The sequence below is a fragment of the Sorex fumeus genome, unplaced genomic scaffold (assembly GCF_029834395.1).
Source record: "Sorex fumeus unplaced genomic scaffold, SorFum_2.1 ptg000041l, whole genome shotgun sequence".
In the NCBI taxonomy this organism is placed as follows: domain Eukaryota; kingdom Metazoa; phylum Chordata; class Mammalia; order Eulipotyphla; family Soricidae; genus Sorex; species Sorex fumeus.
The window spans coordinates 9,808,457-9,823,664 of NW_026606098.1; the positions used below are offsets into that span (position 1 = coordinate 9,808,457).

Sequence of the window (15,208 nt, forward strand, 5' to 3'; positions counted from 1 at the left end):
GGCTATGTTTTAATAAAAATTAATTTCAATTTCATTACTATTTTTTAATAGATTTTTGCTAATTTTTATTCAAAGCGGGGATAAATAAAGGGGAAAACGAGGGGCTGGAGCGATAGCACAGCAGGTAGGGTGATTGCCTTGCAAGCTGCCGACCCGGGTTCAATTCCCAGCATCCCATATAGTTCCCTGAGCAACGCCAGGAGTAAGTCCTGAGTGCAGAACCAGGAGTAACCCCTGAGCATCGCCGGGTGTGACCCAAAAAGAAAAAAAAAGGGGGGGAAAACAGGGCCTCTTTGGGTGGGAAAGGAAATTGAAGAGATAGATATGGTACGCTCACCAGGGGGCAGCAGAGAGCAGGACCACAGGGTGTGGGGCGCTGGGACCACAGGGTGTGCTCAAGGGACAAAGTTGACTTGGGGCTGGCGTCCAAGCCATGTGACCCGGGTGGGCGGAGGTGGACAGGCCACAGTGCCTCCTGGCCTCTAGGGATCAAGCCTAATAAGGGGCGTTTGTTCAGGGCAACCTAAGCCAGGGGATGCGGGCGGATATTTCCTGCCCTGGCTCCGTCTGGGGCCAGCGGGGCCCCAACACGGGGGTATCCCAGGACAGCTGGCGCTGGGGTGCCCCCACCCTTGCCCGCCGTCCTCCCACAAACACCGGAGACAGGGTTCTCTGTACAGTAGGCACTTTATTAGTGGTTGGAATGCAGGTGGGGGGGCGGGGGTTGCACAGGAAGTGGATACTGGGGATCCCAGTCGCGAGGGCAGGAGGGGGGCCTTGGGCACGGTGTAGGGGGAACCAGGAAACCAGGTCCCCTGAGTTCAGTGAGTTTTGGCAAAAAGGATCCTCAAGACGAGGAAACAGCACAGGAGTGTCACTGGCGCCCGCCCCCTCCCCCCCCCCAAACCATCCCTGGGGTAGATTCCATTTCTGTGCTCTCACAAAGAGAGCGCTGTTGGCTACTGGCAGGGGAGGCGCCGTGCTCCAGCCAGCAAACAGGTTTCCATGAAGCGGCCACTGCTGGGGCCTGCTTCTGGTGGCACACAGTGCCCCCTCCATCTCTGACCCCCAGCCCCGGACCCACGCAAGTGGGCAGCGGGCATCGGAAGACCGTCCAGTGCAGGGGGGGTGACCCATCTCAGCTACAGAGACAGAAACACAGCTCAGAGGCCCTTCAACACAATCCAAAAGGGAAAAATAGTCCCCCAGAAATGCCCGGGAGTGAACCCAGCCACCTTGAAATATTCCGCTCTGGCCAGAGCAGACAAGGGGAGGGAGTGGTGGGGTACAGGGCACCTAGCTTGTTGAGCCCGGGCTATCTCCAGGCCCCACATACTGTCTAGTCAGTGTCCTGAAGATGGGGAACTGGATGGGCCAGCGATGAAGGTCAGTGGGAGAGCACTTGCCTTGCTTACATGAGGCCCTGGGTTCGATCCCCGGCACCGTCAAAAATAATAATAATAAAAAGGGGAACCAGGAACCATGAGGCTGCACCCAGGCCATGCCACATGGCAAGAGCCCCCAGGGACGGCCTCCTGGTGGGGGAGGGCAAGGACGAGCTCAGCCGACTGGCAGTCTTGGGGTCAGGATGAGGGCTCTGCCGTGAGATCCCCAACTGCACCTCCTTGGCACAGGGACATGATGCCCCCCAAATCTTCCAGGTCCCCAGAAACTGCTGGTCACCGAGTGATGGAGGACTGTGGGGGTATGGGGAGCGGCAGTGAGGGACTTGGGGGAGGGGGGTGATGGACCCCACTCTCCAGCACCCCGCGGGACACCTCGAGGGGGTCCTTAGGATTCCAGCTTCTTGTTGGTCTTGTTCAAGAGCTTCTTGAGGTTGGACGACATGAAGTAGGGGCGCTCGGCCGAGCCGTCGTTTCGCTCCAGGTCCTCCACTGCAGAGAGAGGCCGCGGACAACGGGCGCGGCGTGAGGGGTGCCCGCGAGCCACGGGCGGGGGAGGGGGAGGGGCCGCCGGGATGGGCACGCGCCAAGCCTCGAGAGGGTTAATTAGGAAGCCAAGGACACGCGGAGGTCGCGGGAGGGCAGAGCACGCACACACACTCCACGCCCCGGCAGGCCCGGCCCCCCCCCCCCCCCCCCCCCCCCCCCCCCCGCAGCCTCTACTCCTCCGCCGGGGCCTGCTTCCCCTCCTCCGCACTCCCCTTCAACAGGATGTCTCTCAGCTCGGGCGACATGAAGTAGGGTCGCTCCTGAGAGCCGTCATTCCTTTCCAGGTCCTCACCTGGATTCCCCCCAGGAGCCGGTGGGGGGCGGGGGGCGGGGCGGGAGAGGAGTCAGAGAGGTGAGGGAGGGGCAGGCGGGAAAAGAGGGGAAGCCGGCAGGCGTGGAGGAGGAGGAGAGAGGAGAGGAAAGAAAAAAACAACAACAAACGAGACAGATGGAGACACCAGAGTTAGTGGCAGTCGCAGACCCCGACCCTCCGACGAAGCCAGAAACAACGCGAGACCCCCGGCCGCTGGGGCAGGGCGAGGGGGCAGCACCAAGCACAGGCTGCAGGGCGAGGCCGAGAGGGCAAGCCACGGGGTCCCTGGGGCCAGGGGCCTCCATCCCTGGAAGGGGGCGGGGCTTCCCGTGTTCCGCCCCGCAGGGAGCCCTGAGTCAGGGCCCAGCCAGGATGGGGCAAGGGGGTCACTCACAGAAGCAGAGGAAGAGGGTGTCCACACACATCCCGTAGACGCTGAAGAAGCCGTGGGCGATCAGGTAGGAGCCGATGATCACCGTCTAGACCGGGAAGACCAGCCAGTTTCCACCCCGGCTCCCACCTGGGGCAATTCGTGATCCCTACTGCCCCCTCCACCGGTCTCTCCCTCCTGGAGGGGACCCTGTCCCAGCTCCACCGCTAAGCCGTCCTACTGGCAAACCTGTCACCCACACTGGACCCCTCCCAGTCTCCACATCTGCCTGCTTCCACCTTAAACAGCAACTCTGCACATACCGCCTCCTCCAGGAAGCTTCCATGGGCAGCGAGGCTCCCATTGGGATGGGAATTTTGGAGGGGGTGGGATTGGAGCCAGATCTGGAGCTTATTCCTGGCTCTGCACTCAGGGATCATTCCCATGTGCAGTGCTCAGGAATCAAAGCAGGGAACAGCTGCCATCTCTCCGGATCCCAAGCTAGGCCCTGCTCGAAACCATCTTGGCCACACACCTCCTCTGGGGTCTTTGTCCAAGGACCAGATTTAGGAACACTGGGGGCACTGTGGGTTTCATGCCCTTAGTAACTCAGCCCCATCTCTTGCTTTGGCACAGCAGGTTGAGAGACACAAAAGTCCTTACTAGGTCAGAGGACTTAAAGAGATTAAATAACGTGCCCTCATGATTGGCTTAGAACGAGCAAAGGGAGAGTGAGGACAAAAATCTAGGCCAATTGGCTGGGGCTGGAGCTAGGAGAGCATTTCCCTGCACATAGCCAACCCAGGTTCGATCCCTGACCTCCCATAGGGACCCCTCGAGCACTAGAGTGATCTCTGAGCACAGCTGGATGTGGCCCTTTCCCCCTCAAAAAAAAAAAAAACCCTATGCCTTTTGTTTTTATCTGGCTATGCTTAAGGATTACTCCTGGCTTTATGCTCAGGAATTACTCCTAGTGGTACTCGGGGGTCCTGTGGTGGTGCCGGGGATTGAACCCAGCCCAGCCAAGTACAAGGAAAATGCCCGCTGTACTATCCCTCCGGCCCCCAAATCTTAGGTTGTTTGGAGTTGGAGAGATGGCTCAGAGGTCTGGAGCTCTGAAAGCCCGGGCTCAATCCCTGGCGCCACACGGCTCCATCGCATCCCGCCAGAAGTAGCTCCTGAGCATCCCCCGATGGGTCTCTCCATCCAAAAAACAAAACCCAGTTAGAGATGGCCTCAGCACTGAGTCCCTGCTCTCCGATTCCCGTGTCCACTGAAGGCACAGTGAGACAACCCCAACAGGTCCATAAGCCCCCAGACCCCTGCTCATCCCCAAGAGTCCATACCAGGATAGGGACCCAGTAATAATTGAGGGCTGGAGCCGTGTCCTGCACAATCCTGATGCGGTGGGTGAAGAAGAAGAAAGCCAGGATTCCTGAGAAGGGGGAGAACCAAGACGGGTTAAAGATCCCAGCTGGGGGCTGGAGCGATAGCACAGCGGGTAGGGTGTTTCCCTTGCACGAGGCTGACCCAGGTTCGATTCCCTGCATCCCATATAGTCCCCCGAGCACTGCCAGGAGTAATTCCTGAGTGCAGAGCCAGGAGTAACCCCTGTACATCGCTGGGTGTCACCAAATAAAGCATAAAAAAAAATCCCAAAAGAAGGAAGTAGGGATGGGTGCACTGGCTGGGTGCACTGGCCTTTCACGCACCCAACCCAAGTTCGATCCCCAGCATCCCATAGTGCTCCCCAGCACCTTCAGAAGTAATTGCTGAGTACAGAGCCAGGAGTAACCCCTGAGCATCTGGGCCTGGCCCCAAAACCAACCAAGCAAACAAAAAAGTAAGAAAGTAGCAACCAGATAGAGACCAGAGCAGAGCAGGAAATGCGGGTTGAACATAGGAGGCTCAGGCGACTGTGTATTTCCTTTAGCAACAAGCCAGGAGTAGCTTCCAAATCAAAAAATAAAGGAGTCCCCTGACCCACGGTCAGGGAATATTGCTCAGTGAGTATGTCACTGTGTGAGGCTTTGAGCTTGAACCCTAGCTCCAAATCAAGAGACTGACCTCAGAGGTAGTACAGCAGCTAAAGTGCTGGCCTCATACCCAGATGACCCAGGTTTGAGCCCCGGGATACCCAGCGCCCCACAGAATCTCCAGGGCCCCGCCAGGGGTGATCCCTGAGCACAGAGCCAGGCCCTGCACACCGCCAGGTGTGGCCCAAGAACCAAAAGATAAATTTAAAAATGAGAAAAAAGCAATACTCCCCTGTCCCCCTCCCCCCCGCCTTCGAGCCATAGACAGGGCATCCACAGGCTCTGCGCATGAGCACACTCACGCACACTCACCCACGCTCCCCACGATCAGAAGTTTGCCCAACAAGAAGAGGAAGTCGGTGACTTTGTCCAGGACGGCCACTCTGCAAGGGACAGGGAAGAGGAGGCATTAAAGGTGGGATCGGGCACTGGGGGTACCAGAGGACAGCGGACAGGCCCAGGGAGTCCCCTGACCTAATGATATTTCTCATGAGCAGGAAGAAGGCGTTCCTGGCTGAGGTGCAGAAGTTGGTGCCATAGATGGCGATCTGGCGGGAGAGGAAAAGGCATGGTCAGAACCCAGGGCAGGCAGGTGGGCTCCGGGGGCTCGCGCGCCTGGGGTCCTGGGCCCCCTCACCATGATGTAGGCGTTCCTGTTGAGGAATTTGATGAACTTCTCCAGGCACCAGAAGCAACATTTGAGACACGTCATAAGGAACTTGGCAAACTTGTTCTCTGAAGCTGGGAGAGAAGGGAGGTAGGAAAGGTAAGAAGGCCCCCTCCCCCGTTATTTGTATTTGCTCCCAGAACCCACCTTCTCAAACTGAGAAAGACCTCAGGACCCTCCAGATACTTGCTGCCCCAAACCCAGAGGGCAAACCAATCAGATACTCAACTCCATTCATTCTAACCTTTCAGCCCTGCCTCCAGGACTGGGACCAATCACGTTGCTGCCCGGCTCCTCACACGAGCCAATGGTGAGCCAGATCTCTTGGCCCCACCCACCCGGGAGTAAGAATGTTACTCTCAGCAGTCCTTTAATACAGGAACCAATCACCCAAACCCTTCTGCCCCACCCTCCTGATGGCAGAGCCAGTCATATTCCCGCACTTGGCCACGCCCCCTAGAGCAAGAGCCAATCTTGTCCTGAACATTAGCCCCGCCCCCCACAAGAGCCAATGACAGCGAAGAGCCGGCTGCACCTTTCAGGCGCTGATCCAAATATTCTAGTATCACGCGGATGATCTGCACGATGGCCAGAATAAGGGATCCAAAGGCCAGGGAGCCCGTGTGGTACCTGAGAACCCAACAGGAGGTGGTCAGTGGCTGGATCAGGGATATTCCACCCCATCTCATCCCCATGTGCCCCCTCCACAAGACAACACCTGAGCGCGCGCCCAAAGGCAGAGAAGAGCGGGAAGGCAGGCAGGTCATCCGGTTTATTCAGAGCCCAGTAGTAGGAGGCAAAAGCCCCAGCCAGAGTGACCTGGCCCAGGGCTAGCACAAAGTTGGCCAACCAGAAGAACATGAAGGCATTGAAGATCTGCAGGCCCAGCAGAGCGCGGTGGTACCCCGATTCTCCTCCGTAGAAGGCAAACTGGCAGTAAGTACCAGGGCACAAGCGGGACTCGTTGGAGGAGGCGAAGGTCTGTGGGAGATAAAATCAGGTCACCCGACAGCAACCTGGGTATCCCTGTTCACATGGGCTTGGGGTTCAGCCATGGCACGTGCCTTGTAGGTGTGAAGCCCTGGATTCTAGCCCAGGCACCCGAAACAAACAGTGGGCCCTGGGCATCGGGGCCAGAAAGAACATGGAGAGCCAGAGCGATAGTCCAGCAGGTAAGGCGCTTGCTGAACCTGATAAAATCAGGTTACCTGACATGGCGACCTGGGTTCTATCCCCAGCACCCCAGATGGCTCCCCAAGGCCTGCCAGGATGGATCGCAGAGTTGCAGAGTCAGGAGTCAGCCCTGAGCACCACCAGGTGTGTTCCCTCCCCCACCTTAAAAAAAAAGACCTCAAGAGAGCACAAGAGTCAGGAGTAAAGCTAAGGAACCGCAGTTTCTAGAAGCCAAGGGGCATGAGGGAGAACTGGATATCCAGATATCCTGGGCACCAGGGTGGGGCCTGTGTCAGTGCTGGGACAATGAAGACACAGGACAGGAATGGCCAAGAGTGGGGTGGTGGGTGGGAATGAAGAGGGGGTGGGGTGAGAAAGGGTTCGCAGTTAAGTAGGTGAAGGAGGAAACCAGCCACGATTCCCAGCACCCCATATGGTCCCCTGAGCATCGCCAGGAGCAATTCCTGAGTGCATGAGCCAGGAGTAATCCCTGAGCATCGCCGGGTGTGACCCAAATAGCAAAAAAAAAAAATATATATATATATATATATATATATATATATATATATGGCCCTCCCGTTGATCGTCGATTTGCTCGAGCGGGCCCAGTAACGTCTCCATTGGAGACTTTGTTGTTACTGTGTTTGGCATATCGAATACTCTCGGTAGCTTGGTTTTGGGGTCAGTGCTCAATGCTGACTCCTGGCTCTGCACTCAGGAATTATTCCTGGTGGTGTCCGGGGCATCACATGCGGTGCCAGGGATCAAAGCCAAGTCGGCTGATGGAAGGCAAGAGCCTTCCCCGCTGTGGTCTCCAAGGTGAATCGCTTTTCCAATCCAGGGCTCTTGCACCCAACCCTGGGCACACAGCAGGAGTCAAATGTGTGCTGAACGCTCAAGGAGGTGCCAGCGGCTTCAGATCATCTGTAGGCTGGCAGAGGCAAGAGGTACCAACCCTACGCCCTGCCCCAGAGCCCTGGAAACCCACCTCAGGGTTACAGGTTTGGCCAATCACTGAGCAACTGTCATGAGTGTTGTCACTGAAGATCTTATAGATGGCTTCGTTGGATGTGGAGAGGAAGCTGGCGGTGCGTTAAGGAATTTAAGATCTGGAACTGGGGTGTGTGCAGGGGAAGGAGGCTCACGGGGGGTGGGGAGCGGGGGGGCATGTGGACTTGAGGATGGATACACAGCCGTACATGCCCAGTAGGCGATGCAGAGGCACAGGAGGACGAAAGTGACCAGCGGGTACAGCATGGAGCACATCACGTATCCCACAGCCCTAAGGAAAGAGGAAAAGGGGCATCAGGGCCTGAGCAGCCTCGGGGAGCCCCCCTACCTCCATGCTCTGCCCAGGCACGCACCTGCTGGCTTCCTTAATGAGCGCGATGGCAATCAGGATCCGCTTCCGCAGGAAGATGAGCAGCAGAATGATGATGACCTCGAGGATGCTGAGGATGATCACTGGGGAAGACAGGGATGGGGTTCTGCTGGGGCCAGGGCGCCACCCTCCCTCCTCCCCGGCGTCCTCCAGGGCAGGACGGGGCAGCTAGGGAACAGCAGGGCGCACTCACTGAAGGCCATCCAGGTCTGCCGCAGGTGCAGGTACACACGGAGATCCGTCTGGAAACCAAGGTCCACCAGGGAGACGTCCGAGCCAGCCTCCCCGCGCAGTCGGGCATATTCCATGTAACAGTGAAATATTCCTGCGCAGGGTGGCGCCCTGTCAGGCTAACCTCACGGGGCCGCCACCAACCCCCCAGGATCAATCACCCACACACACACACACCCTAATACAAGCTGAGAGAGAGAGAGGCTCTGGGGCTGCTTCATGAGCCAGGGCTTCGGCACATGCTGGTCCCACAGCCTGGAACACCCTCCCCCCGCTGATCCCTCACATTCTCCTGTCTCAATTCCAATTAGCTCCTCTTTTTTTTTTTTGGCGGGGGTTGTTTTAAGTCGCACCCCAAGGTGCTCAGGGGTTACTGCTGGCTTCGCAGTAAGGAATCATTCCTGGAAGGCTCGGAGCACCCTATGGGATGCCAGGGATTGAACCTGGGGTCCTGTGTGCAAGGCAAGTGCCCTACCCATGGTACTATTGCTTTGGCCCCTAGAATTCTCTACCGAACGTTAATATTTTACTGTCTGTAGCCAGTATGATGGTGGCGCCCAGCATCTTTTCTCTTGGAAAGTTGAGGTTAATAATCAGGAGGGCCAAGCTGGGGCATTAGGGAAAAGCCTCAGGGCGCGGCCGGTCAGGATCTCCCGATTCCGCTGGGACCAGTCTCCATCATTCAGCCTCTCAACCGGTAAACACTAATTATCCCATTTTACAGAGGGAGAAAACTGAAGCACAGGAAGTGAACTCCCATGCCCGAGGGAATGCAGTGAGGGAACCAGGGGAGCAGCCCTGGAACCCCGACTTTCTGGTGCCAGGCTACATATCACGGGCCATAGGCACCAATCCTTGTAGTACAGAAGCGGAAATAGGGGCCAGAGCGATATTATAGCAAGGCAGGTGCTTGCCTTGCATGAGGTCAACACAAATTCGATCCTCAGAAACCCCACACAGTCCCCTGAGCCCTGTCTGGAGGGACCCCTAAGCACAAAGGAGTCAGTACTGGGGGCTGGAGTGATAGCACAGCGGGTAGGGCATTTGCCTTGCACGCAGCCAACATGACCAACACAGGTTCGATTCCCAGCACCCCATATGGTCCCCTGAGCACCGCCAGGAGCAATTCCTGAATGCAGAGCCAGGAGGAACCCCTGAGCATCGCTGGGTGTGACCCAAATAGCAAAAAAAAAAAAAAAAAATATATATATATATATATATATATATATATGGCCCTCCCGTTGATCATCGATTTGCTCGAGCGGGCCCAGTAACGTCTCCATTGGAGACTTTGTTGTTACTGTGTTTGGCATATCGAATACTCTCGGTAGCTTGCCGGGCTCTCCGAGAGGGGCGGAGGAATCGAACCCAGGTCGGCCATGTTGGCCGCTTGTAAGGCGAATGCCCTACTGCTGTGCTATCGCTCCAGCCCTATATATATATAAAATAAAAAAAGGAGTCAGCCCTGAGCACTGCCAGGTGTATCCAAAAACAAAATGACAAAAAAAAGAAAAAAAAACACTGAGATGAACATCTTCACAAACATGCCAGACAAGGGATGAGGCATAAGCTGAGGACGCAGGATAAGATGCCGGAGGACGGGTTTGCTCACTGGCACCTTATATGGTCCCCTGAGCACCGCCAGGAGTAATTCCTGAGTGCAGAGTCAGGAGTAAGCCCTGAGCCTCGCCAGGTGTGGTCCAAAGCAAAACAAAATAAAATAAAAAATTAAAAAATAGGGACCAAAGCGATAGCACAGTGGGTAGGGCATTTGCCTTGCACAAGGTCAACCCAGGTTCGATTGCCAGCATCCCATATGGTCCCCTGAACACCGCCAGGAGTAATTCCTGAGTCTAGAGCCAGGAGTAACCTTTGTGCATCGCCGGGTGTGACCCAAAAATGAAGAAAAAAAAATAGAGGGGTTATGCATGGACTTTTTGCAGACTTGGGCAAGTGGTGTGGGTGGGGGACAACACACAGGAGAGGGCAACTTACCATAGCCCAGGACCAAAATCACCATGACGATCATCACCCACACCATGATGCCGGCCAGGAAGCGGAGCAGGACGATGAAGAGGAGACTGAGCAGCATGGCGATGACCAGCCCACTATGGGGTATAGAAAACAGGCAGTGAGGAGGGATCTGGGGTGAAGAAACAGACTCCAGCGTCCCCGGCTTCCCACAGGGCAGTTGTGGGCACCTACATGATGATCCAGTACCAGGAGACTGTGTAATCCTCAAATATCCGCATGGCGAGCTGCCGCGCCTCCAGAACCCCGTTGGCCTTCCTAGGCACCATCGTGGGCTTGTTAGACTTGGGGGTTTTGGTTTTTGAGTCACCCCCAGTGGTTCTCGGGGCTGACTCCAGGCTCTGTGCTCTGAAATCACTCCTGGCAGGGCTCGGGGGACCCTCCGGGATGCCGGGGCTCAAACCCGGGTTTGCCGATGCAAGGCCAGCACCCTCCCCACTGCCCTGAGATCACACGTGTGTTAGGATCTGCCCCCAGAGGAGCCCCCTCCCGGGCATGTCTGTGAGGGAGGTGTTCTCACTTGGCACCCTCCACCAGCTCAGTGACATTCTTCCGGATACCGTGTCCATCATCATATGTTGTCTCGTTGCCGACCATAAGGACCCCCTTGTGGGCATGGATGTCCGGGAAGCAACGTCGGGCCACTACGTGGAGCAGGAAGGGTGCGGGGTTGTCAGGTAGAGCCCCCGCAGTCTCTCATGTACCCGTTTCTCCCTGCCAAGCTCCCGGGACCCCACACTCACAGGGTTTGCTGGGGGTAAGGACAGATGGGCAGTCACCATCTCGAAGCACCTCAACCACAGGCTGTTCACAGAGAGGGAGGGAATTAAGCACCCCACAATGGGTGGGGCCTCCACCCCTGGCCTCCTAGGACAGCGCCTGCTCACCTTGTTCCCCTGGAAACCAGGGACACAGAACTGCTTGTAGTAGTCCATGGTGGTGTGGGAGGTGCGAGCACTCATGTAGGTGAGGTACCGGTCGGGGCATTTCTCTACGCAGATCTGGGGGAGCAGCAGAACAGGGTGCACGGAGTCAGGGCCGGAGAGATAGTCCAATGGGTAGGGCACATGCCTCAGACATGGCCAACTTGGGTTCAATTCCCAACACCCTAGATGGTCCCCTGAGCCCCGCCAGGAGTGATTTCTGAGCACAGAGCCAGGAGCAAGTTCAAAATATTGCTGGGTGTGGCCCAAGAACGAAGAACGAATGTAAGAAAGAAAGAAAGAAAGAAAGAAAGAGAAGGAACGGAAAGAGAAAGAAAGAAACAAATAAACAGACAAAGAAAAGAAAGAGAGAAAGAAAGAAAGAAAGAAAGAAAGGAAAGAAAGAAAGAGAGAAAGAGAGAAAGAAAGAAAGGAAAGAAGAAAAAAGGAAAGAGAGAAAGGGAAAAGAAAAAGTGCTCAGGCGTCACTCCTGACAGGGCTCAGGGGACCCTTTAGGGGTGCCCAGGGATCAAACCCAGCTTAGAAACGTGCAAAGTACCCGCTGTGCTATCTCACAAGCCTCCCCCACACCCCCCCTTGAAAGGGCTGGGAGGGGCCGGAGAGGAAATTCAGGGCTGGGCTGGAGCTTTGTCCCACGTGGAAAAGACAGACCCATCAGGGCTGGGAAATGCTGGGGAACGGCTCCCCAGTGCAGGGGACCAAGGGCCTGGGGGAGAAAATGCGGAGGGGAAGGACGCGGAGGATGGGCACCCAGTACCTGGGGGGTGGGGCACTGGAACTCCAGCAGGACCAGGGGGCTGGCGCACTTGACGATGTTGAAATAAAACAGGAAGGGTTTGTTCCTGGGGGGGTGCAGAGACAGGAATTGCCAAGGGCCCCCCACCCCAGCTGCCCGTCAGAGAAAACAAGAACAGTACGAAGCACAGGAGGTTGGGATGATGGTGCGAACAACGGGCTAGACGGCCCGTGCAAAGCTGAGATCAGTCTCCGGCGCTGAGTGCCGGGCGTGGCCCTGACGGTGGCCCTCAGAGTCGCTGGGCCCGCATTGTTCCCTTGAGCACTGACCCTCGGAACTGCACCCGGGACTCCTGATCACTCCCCACCCAGAAGGCTGCTCCAGGCCAAGGGCCGCTCTGAGTTCCAGGCACCTACTGGCTTGGCTCACCAGCAACAAGCTCATGGGAGACAAAAAGACACGCAGGCTCAGAGAGGTTGAGACGCCTGCCTGGGCTCACACAGCCAGGAAGTGGCTGGCCCAGCCTGCTTTGAACCCACTCTTTTGTAATCTCCATTTATTTATTTATTTATTTTTGGTGGTGGGGAGGCCCACCCTTGGTGACGCTCAGGTGTGACTCCTGGCCCTGGTGGTGCTCAGGGGACCCTCTGGGGTGCTGGGGATTAAACCGGGTCGGCCACATACAAAGTGAATCATGCCCTACTATGAGTCTAGCCCAGAACCCATTCTTTGATTTTCATCCCTTTGTCACCACCAGACACCAGCTCCTGAATGGCGCCCAACCCCCTTGCCCCTGCAATGCGGCCACCAGAAAACAATATTTATTGTCTCCGTTAACACGAAGTTACGACAAGAATTTGCTCCGGGGCCACACCCAATGGTGCCCAAGGCTGACTCCTGGCTCTGTGCTCAGGAACTGTACCTGGCAGTGCTCAGGCAGTCCTATGGGATGCCGGGGATCGAGCCCCGGTTAACCACAGACAAAGCACGTGCCCTCCCTGCTGTGCTATTTCGCCACTATATAAGTTATAAATGTTATGAAAGTTATAAGTGTTCTAACTCCTGTTGACACTGATGGAAGGGCCAGAGAGAAGGACTCACTCCCTCCCCCCAGCTCCCGAGCCTCAAAGAACCAGACTCACGCGTTTTTGGTGCCTTTCTGGCCGCAGAACTCCCCTCGGCTATCTGTGGGATAGATCACCTTCCGGGGGTCCCCATGGGTCCAGGCTGTGGAGAGATTGGGGATCAGTAAGGCACTGCCCTCCCCAACACTCCTTCCCCCCCGCCCCCCGCGGACACACACACTTCAATTCCAGGGGCTGTGACAGAACTTTGAACCCAGGGTCTCAGCCCCGGGCCGTGGGTCCGTCTACTCACCTACAATGCCCACAGCCACATAACCCACGATGGCCAGGAGGAGGAACACACAGCAGATGACGTCAGTACAGCCCCTGGGGAGGAAGTGATAGTCTCCCCATATCAGGTCATGTTCATTTCACGGATATCACAAAGGAGGTGCCAGGGAGATGGTGAAGGGGTGCGTGCGGGAGTCCCAGGCTCAATCCCACACGTTTCTTGGTCCCTAAGAACTGCTGACAGATTTCCAAAAGCATCAAACCACAGGAAGCCCCCAATTACTCCTGAATGGGGCCCCCAAACCTAGTCTTTGTCTAGAGATGTTGTAAGGGAGGCAGGTCATCACTCAGATGGCCTGGAAGGCCTAGGGGGCCAAAAATGGGCTCATGGAGCCAGAGCGATAGCACACTAGGTAGGGCGTTTGCCTTGCACGTGGCCAACCCGGGTTCGATCCCCAGCACCCCATATGGTCCCCCAAGCACCGCCAGGAGTAATTCCTGAGTGCAGAGCCAGGGGTGACCACTGAGCAATCTGGGTGTGACCCAAAAGGCAAAAAAAAAAGTGGCTCAGTGGTCAAACACATCCCTAGTGGGAATGAATGGGGCCCGTGTGTGATCTTCAGGGCACCAAATTGATAAATAAAGAGAAGGGGCCTGAGTATAGCAGAGAAGGTACTTGCCTTGCATGCAGCCCAGCCTGATGCCAGCCCTGGTGATATTTAGATACCAGAAGTGACCCCCAAGTACAGAGCCAAGAATAAACCCTAAGCATTGCCAGGGTGGCCCCCCAAATCAACAACGACATAGAACCTGGCCAGTGAGACCAACTGTTCCTCCCTGCTAAGTTCTTAGCTGTCACATCCCTGTGATAAATAAAGGACAGATGTGCCAGGGACAAAATGTATTCAGTGACGGAAATCGTCTATTTGGGAAGACTTGACAAGACAAAGGGACCCCGGCTCTGTGGGGGAGGGCATTCCACTGTAAAAAATAAACAAAGGGGCCGGAAGGATAGGACAGCAGGGAAGGCGCCTGCCTTGCACAGGCCAACCTGGGTTCCATCTCTGTTACTCCACAGGGTTCCACGAGCATTGCCAGGGGTACTTCCAAAATGACCAGCACCCCAGATGGTCCCCTGAGAACTGCCAGGAATGATCCCTAAGTACAGAGCCAGTAGGAAGCCCTGAGCACTACCGGGTGTGGCCCCAAAACCATACCAAACAAAATAAGATAAAGCAGAAATGTCCCAGCAGCATTTGGGGGGGGTGTCTTGCCCCAGCTCCATACAGAGCTCCCCAGGACGGAGGCACATGCCCTTATTCCCGAGCACGCCAATCTCTCGAACTCTGCCCCCCTAGGCTGGCCAAGTTCCATCCATGGCGGCTTTTATCGGGTCTGTCTGGCACTGCAGTTGGGGGGGCCACACATGGTGGTGTCCGGGGCTCCCTTTAGCTCAGCGTATGCACCATGCATGGCGGGGATGGAACCCGGGGCCCCCACCCACAGAGCTGTGCTCCAGCCCTGCTGATACTTTAGGTTTTTCTTTTCACTTCTTTTTAGGTTTGGGGGCCACACCCAGAGGTGCTCAGGGCTTCCTCCAGTCTCTGTCCTCAAGAGTCACTCCTGGAGGGGCTCGGAGAACCCTAAATGGTGCCGGGGATAGAACCCGGGTCGGCCATGTGCAAGGCAAATGCCTGCCCCGATGTACGTGCGAGGAAAATGCTCTAGCCCACTGCACAGAATTTAAGTGGTCTGAAGTTTCTGCTCATCCATGTCAAGATAACAGGATGAAGCTGGGTCCAGGGTCTGTCTCTGACCCAGAAAATAGAAGCAAGGAGGTACCCCCCCATCCCCATAAGTTTTAAATGACATTCCTTGGGGGGGGGGGGTGACCATTACCACACACAGACACACACACACACACGGAGCAGAGCCCCTATCTAACCTTTTTCCAGAATGTTCAAACTTCCTCAGTCAAGATTCTTGGAATGTTGAGGAAATTAGTCATTCCATCATTCT

General features: G+C 56.1%; 1 protein-coding gene across 2 annotated transcripts in view; it reads right to left on the minus strand.

Moving 5' to 3' along the window:
• Window positions 1-673: 673 nt before the first annotated feature.
• Window positions 674-15,208, minus strand: part of SLC44A2 (solute carrier family 44 member 2) — a 32,728-nt gene continuing 18,193 nt past the window's right edge. The window contains exons 3-22 of one of the 2 annotated variants that reach the window (XM_056119880.1): window positions 13,212-13,285; window positions 12,977-13,061; window positions 11,856-11,940; window positions 11,042-11,155; window positions 10,898-10,958; window positions 10,675-10,798; window positions 10,329-10,412; window positions 10,119-10,231; window positions 8,086-8,217; window positions 7,876-7,975; window positions 7,701-7,793; window positions 7,500-7,593; window positions 6,057-6,319; window positions 5,874-5,968; window positions 5,309-5,412; window positions 5,146-5,219; window positions 4,984-5,054; window positions 3,982-4,070; window positions 2,660-2,744; window positions 674-1,895 (exon numbers count right to left, since the gene is read on the minus strand). In XM_056119880.1, coding sequence (XP_055975855.1) covers window positions 1,792-1,895; window positions 2,660-2,744; window positions 3,982-4,070; window positions 4,984-5,054; window positions 5,146-5,219; window positions 5,309-5,412; window positions 5,874-5,968; window positions 6,057-6,319; window positions 7,500-7,593; window positions 7,701-7,793; window positions 7,876-7,975; window positions 8,086-8,217; window positions 10,119-10,231; window positions 10,329-10,412; window positions 10,675-10,798; window positions 10,898-10,958; window positions 11,042-11,155; window positions 11,856-11,940; window positions 12,977-13,061; window positions 13,212-13,285 — 2,044 coding nt within the window. In that variant the 3' untranslated portion in view covers window positions 674-1,791. Of the gene's footprint in view, window positions 1,896-2,076; window positions 2,245-2,659; window positions 2,745-3,981; window positions 4,071-4,983; window positions 5,055-5,145; window positions 5,220-5,308; window positions 5,413-5,873; window positions 5,969-6,056; window positions 6,320-7,499; window positions 7,594-7,700; window positions 7,794-7,875; window positions 7,976-8,085; window positions 8,218-10,118; window positions 10,232-10,328; window positions 10,413-10,674; window positions 10,799-10,897; window positions 10,959-11,041; window positions 11,156-11,855; window positions 11,941-12,976; window positions 13,062-13,211; window positions 13,286-15,208 lie in introns of those variants that run through there. The other variant, XM_056119879.1, reaches the window with a different exon arrangement.